The 11,060-nt window shown below is 37.6% G+C and overlaps 1 protein-coding gene across 8 annotated transcripts; it reads right to left on the minus strand.

The window, feature by feature from the left end:
* Nucleotides 1-811: 811 nt before the first annotated feature.
* Nucleotides 812-8,404, minus strand: LOC120017114. 8 transcript variants are annotated; one of them, XM_038870190.1, is made up of 12 exons: nucleotides 8,158-8,404; nucleotides 6,897-6,995; nucleotides 6,719-6,776; nucleotides 6,144-6,224; nucleotides 5,937-6,008; nucleotides 5,597-5,841; nucleotides 5,360-5,431; nucleotides 4,058-4,174; nucleotides 3,890-3,971; nucleotides 3,681-3,727; nucleotides 2,883-2,964; nucleotides 812-1,002 (listed from the first exon to the last, which is right to left on the minus strand). In XM_038870190.1, exons 1-12 carry the CDS (start codon nucleotides 8,370-8,372, stop codon nucleotides 955-957), a joined length of 1,218 nt encoding a protein of 405 aa, XP_038726118.1. In that variant the 5' UTR covers nucleotides 8,373-8,404; the 3' UTR covers nucleotides 812-954. The 8 variants fall into 8 exon arrangements, with proteins under 8 accessions (XP_038726118.1, XP_038726116.1, XP_038726117.1 ...); XM_038870188.1 differs by lacking the exon at nucleotides 812-1,002 and adding an exon at nucleotides 1,104-1,587; XM_038870189.1 differs by lacking the exon at nucleotides 812-1,002 and adding an exon at nucleotides 1,104-1,661.
* Nucleotides 8,405-11,060: the final 2,656 nt, after the last annotated feature.

The following is an 11,060-nucleotide window of genomic DNA, read 5'->3' on the forward strand; positions in this document are numbered from 1 at the left end:
TCGCCCACATTATTGTTTGGTGGTTGAAGTGTCATGCCCTGTGGACCGTGATTGGTCTTGTGGAATGGCCATGCGCACTCTCCGGGGCATTTGGATTCCGAGTTTCTTACCACAATTGTTGATTGTTTTCCTCCTTTATTAAATCAAATACCTGAATCATAAATGAATTAGCTAGGGGCTAGGGCATCAATGAGTACATGAAAGATTCATGCTTCAAAATTTATATAATTACCCTCTAAATAAGTCTATCCACCATTAGGAAAACACTTTTCACCTTGTATTTCCGCATCAATCAAATGTATTTTTTTTAAGAGGAAAAATGCTATTTTTTAACATCCTTTAGACCTTCAATATAGGGCTAAAATCAGGTAGTCAGACCCGTGCCCACAAAATTTCCCACTAGACGACGGAGTAAGTTGGGTCAAAATCCAACGTGTAGCCACGTGAGTATAACACTCAGTGGAAATTGGACTCAGGACCTCCTGAGTTCATACGGTTTGACCCTAAAGAGATTCACCAGCTAAACTATCATCCATGTAATGTATTATTGTATTTATCCCTTAAAATGGATATCAGAAAATAAGACTCATAAATAAATATGTAATAGAGATATATGTTTACCATAGAGTCCATGCTCCGAGCACTTCCCAATAGTACTACACAACCCTTGCACTACAACATCCCTAGCCATAAAAAGTACCGATATCATATCAACATCCTTCCCAACCGCCTTCTCGAAAATCGACAAGACATTGTCCACGGTAAGGTTTTTGCCAGCGGAGCAGTCGACATCACCCATCGTTTTCATCACTTTCACGACAATCGCACCGCCCTTCTTCCCGGCCGCTAATTGGTAGCTTTCAACCATATCCCACCACGAGGAGGCTTGCGGTTGAAGATTAAGCCCCTCATCGTGGTTTAAGGAGTTGATGAATGTCATAGTTGTATTCTTTTCTACTTTCCCAAATTCGCCGTACCATATGATAAGTAATTTAACCTTTCCTGTCAGTAGAGGGCCTCCATGGTAGGTTAGAGCAGCAAGAGAAGGTAATGCAGCATTGAGAGACAGAGAGGAGGATCATAAACATGAAAGAACAATTACGGAGAGAAGAAGCAGCCATGATTTGTAATATCAAAGTTGTAATTCACTATTCACGCATGAAGACAATATTGAGGCCACAGAAAGGTAAAAGCTAATAGGCCTCATGAAGTCTTGTGGTAGATTATGTGTGGATTAAATAGAGACCACAAAATCACCTATTTTGAAGGAGATTAAATGAACATATAATCCTCATACCTGTCAACATATAATACCTGCTATTGTAAACCATCCATCAATGGAGGTTGGTCTGTGGTGAGCAAAACCTCCCAATCTAGTGCAACTTCAAATATTTCGATGAAAAAAGTGTCATTAAAGAATTTCCTTTTCAATTGATTGAACACTAGATTACAGTGATTTTTTATTTTTTATTTTCACAATACAAGTTGTTTTAAGCCTATGACTTAAAGAACGGCGCCAGTCACAAATCGATGCTTGAGAATAGTTTCAGCAATTGGCCGCTTTCTAAAGTCAGGATTCAACATTGCCTGCATCCAATCATAACAATGTTGTACAGCAGGACATCGGCAACAATGACTAAAATACTGAGAATAACTGGTGGCTGTAAGAGAAACCAAATCAAGTAAAGAAAAAATGCAACTATCCTATTCAAATATTCAGTACACATGAAACTTAATTCTGCCCAGAACAAAATAAAGAATATTTAATTCACAGCATGCAAGGACCCCCACTGACTGCAAGGCTTCAAGATAGAACAAAACCTAATCTGACTCTCTTGGGCAACCTGATCATATTAACCTTATAATATCTAGACCCGCTTTCAACCATTGTCGAATTTCTTGGAGGTAAGTGGCATTCCATGAATCCCTTGAAAAAATATGGTTGAACCATTAAGGGTTGAGAGACTGCAAACTAGAGAGGGGAAGTATGCATGAGAAAAACTCATTGAAATGAATGGGGTAGCTTGGAGTATAGATCTAGGACACTCTGGGTTTTATAAAATGCAAATTTATAAATTATAGGGCAAGCTTGCTGGACATGTGTACAAAATTGATCTGTGGTGTTGGCTTGTAAACGCAGGAAAGTTGAAGCTAATAAGGACAAACTTTTGGACACTGGGTTGATAGCTAATGAGGGTGGATGTCATTGAAAGAAAAAGGCTACTTAAGATCTATATAAATGTGAGATGGAAGCCTTTGACCATGCAAATACTTTTTTTTTCTTTGACAAATAGAACGGCATTTGAAGATTATCGGTAAGTGAATCATGAAGTGAGTAATATCTCCTTTCATCTTCATAAACACAAATATAGCATTTTGGTGAAAGATGAAGTCCCCTTGTTCTGCGATGGAGGCGGAGAAACAGGTGGAAGGTTGTATAGTTGAGTGCTTTAGAATATATCAGGAGAGAAAAGAGGGGAATAATGACTCATCTTCCATTGTTTAGCAGATTGTCCAAGTATTGTGGGTGGAGGTCTATCAAAAACTAATTTTTCTTTGAAGTCGTGACGGATCTAAGGTGAATCTAGACAAGAGTGAGTTGATAATACTTGGGAATGTTGAGAATGCCAATTTATTGGCTATGAACCAGGGGCGGAGTGGCCAATTGTCCTATAACTTATTCATATCTCCTTTGGGTGAAAATTGTAATGAAAAAGACTTTAATGTTATTTCAGATGCTACTACTACCATTTATGAGTCACTTTCTTTGCTTTGAGGTAGAAGTGTAGAACGTTGCACCCCACTTGGTGCCATCTTTCCATGACATTCAAGATAAGTGAGGAAAATTGCTTAGGTCAACAAGATAACAAATGTAGTCATACCTGAAGTAATTCCCAACCAGCATGATCACCAAGATCAAGAAACTTGACAGCTTCGAGTAAGCGGTCATCTGCTAGACAATACCTGCAGATAAATTAAAGACAAAGAATCATATAGGAGACAGCAAAAGAGAGCTGACCATCAAAGACTGCCAAAAATATTTTTCAAAAGCAGGAGATTAAATGAACTGATACAATCCACTTTACGAATTAGAGACGAATACGAGTTGATACAATGGTCATACTACCAAATGTAAGCATAATTAATACCCCACAGCAAGTATGACAGATGATCCACAAACTTATTTGTAGAATGCAAACCTAATTCAACATGTTCACTTCTACTTCTAAATTATAATTCTATCCATCAAATTTTTCATATTGTATAACAGCAGAGGGATGTTTGAAAATATGTTTCAAATGCTGAAGACCCTTTTAGCTACTTAACAATATGCTTCAGGCAATGGAGAAAGGAGGCCAGGCTGAAGGTCCTAATTTTTAATTGAAGTTATTTACGTGTAGTCGTGGAACATCATATGTAGCATATATAAAGGACTCCCTACAGAGAGATTGCTTAAAAGCCAACCATGTGTCCCATGCAATAAATTAGTTACGATGAAAGCAAAATGTCCAGAATCAAACAGACCAAAAAAAAATATTCTACAACCCGAGTCTCAATATTTCACAAAGCTATGTTACTGGAAACTGAAGTTCATCCTGTTTAGATTGTGTAGAGGAAGAATTATATCATCAAAGTGACAAAGACAAATACATCATTAGTGGCATAAAACTACAACTTACTCTCTTGTAGCTTCCAGATCAAGTCGGAAAGTGCTCTCCAAGAGCCTCTGAAAGTTCATGCATTCAAAGTAAAGGATTATTGAACTTATTTTCATAATCTCATCTATAAATTTCTTTATTTACTTTGCATCAAGACTTGCCAGCCTCACCTGTATGATGATAAAAATCTGTGCTGGAATTCATGGAAAATCAGAAACAAAAAAACTTACTTGCAAAGAAAGGCTGTCCATAGCGCCTGCTTCACAAAATGGAACAAAAGCGAAATACGCAAAAAGAAGACCTGCTTCATATCTGTGATAAGAGAAGAAAGACCACATATTGAATTGAAAGCCTAAGAATCCCAATCCCATGTTGATGAAAATTAATTAAAAAATTACATGTCATCAGCTATTCCAAATGCTCTTTTCTCCATGGGAGTGAAGGCACCAGCAGTGGACGCCCTTCTCCAGAGTCCCTCTGACAATGTTGCAGGACCTTCTTCTAAATATGAATACCTGACAGGCCACACTATTGTAATGGGAAGAAAAGCCCTTTTTACACACAAAAATTAAAACATTTCAAAATTCAAAAGGCGCCGTCATTAGTAATGATGACATCCAATTACATACTTTTCAATATTTGGTTTGCAAGTAGCCGCTTCCATCCAGGGTTTAGTCAGCAGGGGTGGATCCCATGAGGCATAACCTCGGACAGGTTCCACATCCACAAAAAAAAAAAAAACAAAATATATATATATATAGCCAGGCTTTGATAACTACAAGAAAAGAATATAGAACTAATAGCAAGATATCTTCTACAATAATCGAGTCTCATCTTAAGTACAGAAAAAAAAAGGGATGGAGTCACATCTCAGTTTTCTCTCCATCTTCTTATGATAAAATGCCAAAAAGATTTTTAGTTTACATCTCTATGTTTTTTTTCAAAACTTAATATTAGCTTCTTAAGTTAATTACACATGCCCTAAAACTTTTTTGGTATTTTAAGCAAAAGAATTGAAGATCCTTTAATCAGTTTGAGGGTTAGCCTAGTCTCTGGTAACAAGATGGTGCCTAGAATATAAATGTAAGACTGATGAGTAGTTTTGCCAAGAGATCCTCACGCCGGTTAGGGGTCAACTCTCAGTCACCTCCATATACACAGGCGATCCTCACTCCAGTAAGGGTGTAAACTTGTACCGAGTTCTGAAGTCCTCATGGCGGGTTGGTCAGGAGATTAAATATACAAGGTGAATAGTTGGAAAATATATATTATTCTCTCAAGTATTTGCAGTATGCTTAATTAAATGACAACTTAGCTACAAAATCAGCCACATTGGCCATCCGAATAATGGTGTGTATTTTAATTCAATTTATAGTCCCAGAGGCAAAAAAAATAAAAATGGGGCATATCGTTATACATTGAACAGTTTTATCAAATATCATATATGAAATAACAGCTTATCTTTTATAAATGAATGAGCAATTCTAGTGGTAGTTATGTTATTGTTTTTTAAAATCACATGTGGAGGCAAACCACAAAACAATAATGAATTATCATAATACCAACAGAATAAATGACTTACCTACACTAATTAATATCCTATACAAAACACATGGAAATGTAAAGAGAAATAATTCTTCATTGAATTATATGCTGAAATATGGTCAGTCTAAATAAATATAAAAAGAACAAAACTGTACCTAATATCAGCTGAGAAGGCTAGATCCCGAAGTTGTGGAACTAAGTAAGCAGCATCTTTCTCAGTCATTGTACTGGCATTCACAAGAATATTATCTTGTAAGCTTTTATCAACATAAATGAGCCACATTTTTCTTTTTTTTTTTCTTTTGAGCAAGATACAAATGAGCAACCATATGCGCCGCATTAATACAAAAGTTCAGAAATATTACAGTTAAGGATATACCTATGGAACTTACTTGAGAACAACAGATGATGGTCCAAGACTCTGGTGTAATCTTTCATGGTCATGCATATAAGCCAGACCACTCATCACACCCTGAAATAGCTTCATAACAAAAAAGCTTCTGCGTTTAATTGCTTGCTCATTATCAAAATGATTCCAATAATTCTGTCCGAGCGAACGACTTTTTGTCATGTTTTCACAGGTAACCTTTGCATAATCTGCTGCGCTGTACTTCCCATCATTACGGAAAGCAAGCCACTGTAGAGCATTACTTTTGGTTGAATTTAAATTTACCATTACAGGTAATTCCATGAACTTTGTAAATATGACAATAATGAAATTGTACGACAAACCTGCTCTCCAGTTTTTGTCTCAAACCCACCAAGAAGTAGCACAAGGTTCTGACAGACACCTTTTGAACTGCTCTGCAAGACAATAGAATGCGTCAATCAGTATGACTCATTTTCCTTAAGAAACGAAAATACTGCAGCACAGAAGCAAGAGAATGCCCCAAATATAATGCATATCCCGTTGGCACTTTAAATACTTCTTTGCTTTACCTGAAGGAAAACATGAGCACTTAGCTCATTTGCGGCCAGCATATCAGCCTCAGTTCCACCAGCTCGTCGTCCAGGAAAAACCTTCATGGCTAAGTATGTTATACCCGAGAGGATTATAATGAGTTCAAGAACTGAACCAAATCAAACACATACCAGTAAAGTTCTGCAAGACTCAATTTAGTACACAACATTTCTCTTCAAAAATTTCAAGTCTGAATACACATACAAAAGCTAAAAGCAGCTGCTCAAAAACAACTATCTACTGCCATAACATAGCATAGAAAGTAAAGGCAAAGCCCCACAACTAATAATTAACGAACAAACAAATCACATAAGTGCAGGTCCTCTTGTTGAAACATATGCCCATCAGTATAAAAGAGAAAGAGCTTAATATATTATCAAAAATGAAATGATTTATTGGAATTGCAGCAATGCTTGCCCTTTTGCAAATTTAATGCTATTTAACAACTGAAAAAATTGAAAAAACAATTATATTATTCTATTAAATGAATCCCATTATTTATTATTTCACTAAGGGTTCCACGAAAAAAAGGATCAGATAAATTGAGAACTACCTTAAAGATAATCGAAGTTCCTCTAAGTGAACCTTGTGCTATTCTACCTTCATAAAGTCTGCAAAATAACTGCCATGAATAGTATCAGTAGCAAGAAAAGATATTGAATCCACCTATCCTATCTTAGGGTCATTATCTATGCTTACGGGACAATTCTCATCCATCCACGAAAATGCACCTGATTTTTACATTGCCTTCTCCGACATCCTGAAGTCCCAATTGCCCCAGAGCTCTAGAAGAAAATTCAGTTTCTGCACCCGATTGAAAACCTGAATAGCTGAAGAACAGAAGTAAATGCAAATATAAGAAACAATTCTAGAAATTAGGAAGTTCTAGAAAAAGCTAAACAACCTCTCTCCATATTATACGGGAGAAGCTGTGTTCACTAGAGTTGTTTTAAAGGTGAAAAATGTGGCCCAGTAGTAGAATTGTAGTAGTGCAATCTAGAGGTCAATATTCAATTCCTAGAAATAGCCCCTCCACATATTCCTGCTTGTCTCCGATTCTGTCCACTAAGGGAGCCTTGTGCACGAGAGTTATTTACCTTTTTTAAGACAAAGCTAAACAAATGAAGGAAAAAAAGTGAGCTTCAAGTCAAGACCTTACTACTGGGACCGCCAACCTCATTCTTACAATAATAAAGCAAATAACTCCAATGAGGCTATTAAATATTTTTTGTTTCAAAAGGCTATCCTTTCTTTTAACTTCTATAACGAGCACATGCCACCATCAACATTAACCATATGACTAAAAGTTTCTCTTCACTTTTGTTTATAATTGCCCTACATCAAAAAAATGGTCAAGTCTATGACGAAGCCTCACTAAACATCAATTCAGAACTCTTCTTTCCCAAACTCCTGAATACCTAAAAGGATTCAAATACCTAAAAAATATGCAAATAGAAGCCCTTGTCCAGTCATTGAAAATAAAATCACGGCACATCAATTAAAAGTAACCGGGAGCGGAAAAAGAAATATACACGTCTTAAATGCATGAAGATAAGGAGAATGCTTTAACTTGATATATGCAGGGATGAAACAGGGAAAATGGTAAATGAAGGCGTTCTGCTTATCCACTAAATGGCCTAAGAGCTTTATAGTTTATCCCCTTAATAATTTAAAGGAGTTAAAAGACATCTTCAGAGTGGTTTTACCATATAATTTAAGTTCAAATGCTACATGTAATGCTGTCCACCAAAAAGAACAAGCCTACCAAATTGGCTTCCGTATCGAGGTCCTGAAAACCCCAAATGTGCACACAGATACATATGTATAGACATACATATCTAGAAATTTTCTCCGCGAGCACCAACAAACACCATGGACTAAGCAAGGCCTGGTGGCATTAACTGTCGGATTTCTCTTTTAAACACACAAGACAAGTCCCCTGGCAAACGATGCAGAATCTAACAGAGAAATACAAACCCCTAAAACTGTTACCTTGTGACATTCATGAAGCCGTAGCTGCCAATGAGACGGCCTACTTCGAACGAGTCAGGGTTGGTGATCAAACTCGTTATGCAGAGTCGCCGATTTTTCCTTGCTCGGTTCAGTGAGTTATGACTCGGCCCCCTCCAGGACAACGAATCGTAGCTGCGAGAGATGGGATTGAGCATCGAAGCTGAGAAAATGCAGTCGGTGCAGCCGAGGAGCATGGTTGCTTGTTATGTGGTGGCAAAAGGTGGAGATGGAAACTTAACAAGTGGTTTACGGAAGAGATTCGTTGATAATGGGCCGTGGGCCTGGGTATGGGACTCGCGTTGCTAAGATAGTTTGTTGGGCCTTTGACTTCATTGATGGGATTTTAATACTTCGTAATTTGACATTTCATCATCAATCGAACCTGAATCCCAAATTTATGATCGGCTATATGAGCATTTATCCTAAAAATTTTGTTGGCTCTATTTGACTGCAGATGCCAAAAAGATCACCTCTGTCCTTTACGGAGACGGGATCAGACGGTTGCAGGTGTGCCAGAGACTTGCAATCAGTCTCAAAATGTAAAAACAAAATATATTGTGAGTACACTAATGATCTAAATTCTGAACCAAACGATTGTAAGGAGAAAGGGTTTAAATCATGGTCTCAACATGAAAATTCCAAGGAACTCTAGATCCACTAAAACGCGCTTCACTAGATAAATTAGAAATGAATGAAAATGCCAATATGTAACACTTCATTGATGAACAAAGATGTACATTGAGGTTGTAAAACAAGAGTGGGTAAAAACAAAGCTTGAGAACAAGAATATCAACAAGAATGCGTGAGAGCTTGAGCGTTTGAATGCTTGAGAGTTTAAATCGATGGGCCGAGATTTGTGTTTGTGTTGATGTGTGTCCTTTATCCTCCTCTTCTTGCTTTTATACTGCATCAATACCTCCATGTAAACTAGAACTTCACCCATATCAACTAGAAAAATGGTAATAACTGTCATGACTGCAGTGCCCCGAAATTCACTCCATTATGCTCCATCTTCTTCAACCATCTCTTCTGGAAGGTCCATGTCTCCAGAGACCCTCTTCATACTGTTTAATTCGTGCAAAAGATGACGCTCCATGATAATAGGCAACTAGACAACCAACTTCCTTGGAAGTAGGAACAAACTCATGTTTATAGCAACAAACCAATAACTGATCTTATCTCTATGATTTTGCACCTAATACGGGCCAAATAAATCACTTATTAACGGCCCATACCATGCAACTAAGCTTGGCCCTAATAACCTCTCTCTGTCCAGTCCGTGCAATCAAAGTGCAGCCTAACCTGTCAGGCCCACATTCTGACCTTAGCTCAGCTCATAAGCCTCCACAAATATGGTGTAAACAATTTTGTATTTGTTTTCTCCGTTCCTTTCGATCATGAATCATTTAGGCACGCCCATGCGAACCATTACTCATTTTTCAATGCACTCAGGTTCTAATGCAACACATTGCAAGTATAAAACCCCCCAACAAAATTCTTATTAGACTAGTGTTCATATGTTTGGCAAAATTTTACATTGGATGCGTAATTTGACATTTATCTCTGAATATTTTTTTTGACCAAAAATTATTATTAGAATCTTACTGTTAAAGTCTTATTTGGAAATATATTTTATTTTAAATGGACTTGGGCAGAGAGGTAAAAATTCAAACTTAAGTTTCAATGGGATCGTCTCGGAATAAGATCTCTTATTTTCTTGCCTCTTGTTCTTTTGGATCTCAACTAGATTGTCCTCTCTCATTCTCCGTCACTCATTGGAATCCATCGCAATCTTGTACCTGCTCCGTCGGACCTTCGTCATCTCACTCGATCTCAGAGACATGGCTTGTATGTATCTGATCCTATAAATACGGATCACTCTTTGAAGATCTGTAAGAAACCCGCTGTGTGCAATAAATGGTATCGGAGCCTGCCTTGGTTTTTCTTAGCTAAATCTCTCTTAGTTTTCGAATCTTCTCCTCCAACCTCTAGTTTGAAATTCAGATTGGTGTTTCACAGTAGAAAAGTATGCTCTATGGTGCCATGCTTGTCATGGATCCTCCATATCAGAAATTCTATATTATAGTTTGACGACGGTGTCCTTGAGCGTTGATGCGTGGGATCGCAGTAGCTCGGACTTACTGTCAAGCTTTGATATACAAATACTGTGTTTCTCTTTTCTTGATCTCAACCTTGTAGGTTTGGTGGTTTTGATTTCAAAACTAACTCTTCTTCACTATGTTTGTAACTGTTCCTACCTCTTCTGCTCTTTCTTCAGCTTCTCTCAACCGACGCTCATTTACTGGTGATTCTCTTTATGAGATAACCTACTCCCCTGATGAAACTCAGATTCCAGATACTCAATTTCCCGTTGTAAATCCCTACACTGTGTTTGCTCGACCAACTCATACGTTGACTCGAACTGTCAAACAGTTGTTCAAACCCTGCACTTCTCCTCATATCAAAGAATATGTTCAAGCTTCATGCTTTGATCAATGTCATATTCCTGCCACGACGGGCACTGAACAACTTTTTTCTCTTTCCTTACCTGATGATTTCCCTCGACAATAGATCTCTCAGGGTTATACCCATGTCCATTTTGGTGCTGTTCATCTCGCTCTTTCTTTTCATGGTCGGAAAGGTTTACCTATTACTTCTCGCCTTGCTCTATTGGATGCTTGTTTCAAGGAATACCAGCATGCTTGCATCGCTACAGTCCAAACTACTCTCAATGCTGGAACTATTTTTGTCACTCTCTTCCCAAATTATAATATTCCTTTGAAAGATCCAGAGCTTTTGCGCGCTCTCAAGGTCCAGGTTCAGATAACGGGTGCTCCTCAATTATCTACAACCTATGTTGGTACTCTTCACTACCAAATGGT

Source organism: Tripterygium wilfordii, chromosome 15 (assembly GCF_013401445.1).
Source record: "Tripterygium wilfordii isolate XIE 37 chromosome 15, ASM1340144v1, whole genome shotgun sequence".
Lineage (NCBI taxonomy): Eukaryota > Viridiplantae > Streptophyta > Magnoliopsida > Celastrales > Celastraceae > Tripterygium > Tripterygium wilfordii.

Bases quoted from the DNA above. Each gene is read 5' to 3' on its own strand.
- LOC120017114 (XM_038870188.1), bottom strand. From the start codon at position 8,372: ATGCTCCTCGGCTGCACCGACTGCATTTTCTCAGCTTCGATGCTCAAT. The intron at 4,175-5,359 runs GTACAGTTTTGT...GTGGCCTGTCAG, and splicing joins GCCTTCTCAGCTGATATTAG to GTATTCATATTTAGAAGAAG. The intron at 2,965-3,680 runs GTAAGTTGTAGT...ATTTATCTGCAG, and splicing joins GATCTGGAAGCTACAAGAGA to GTATTGTCTAGCAGATGACC.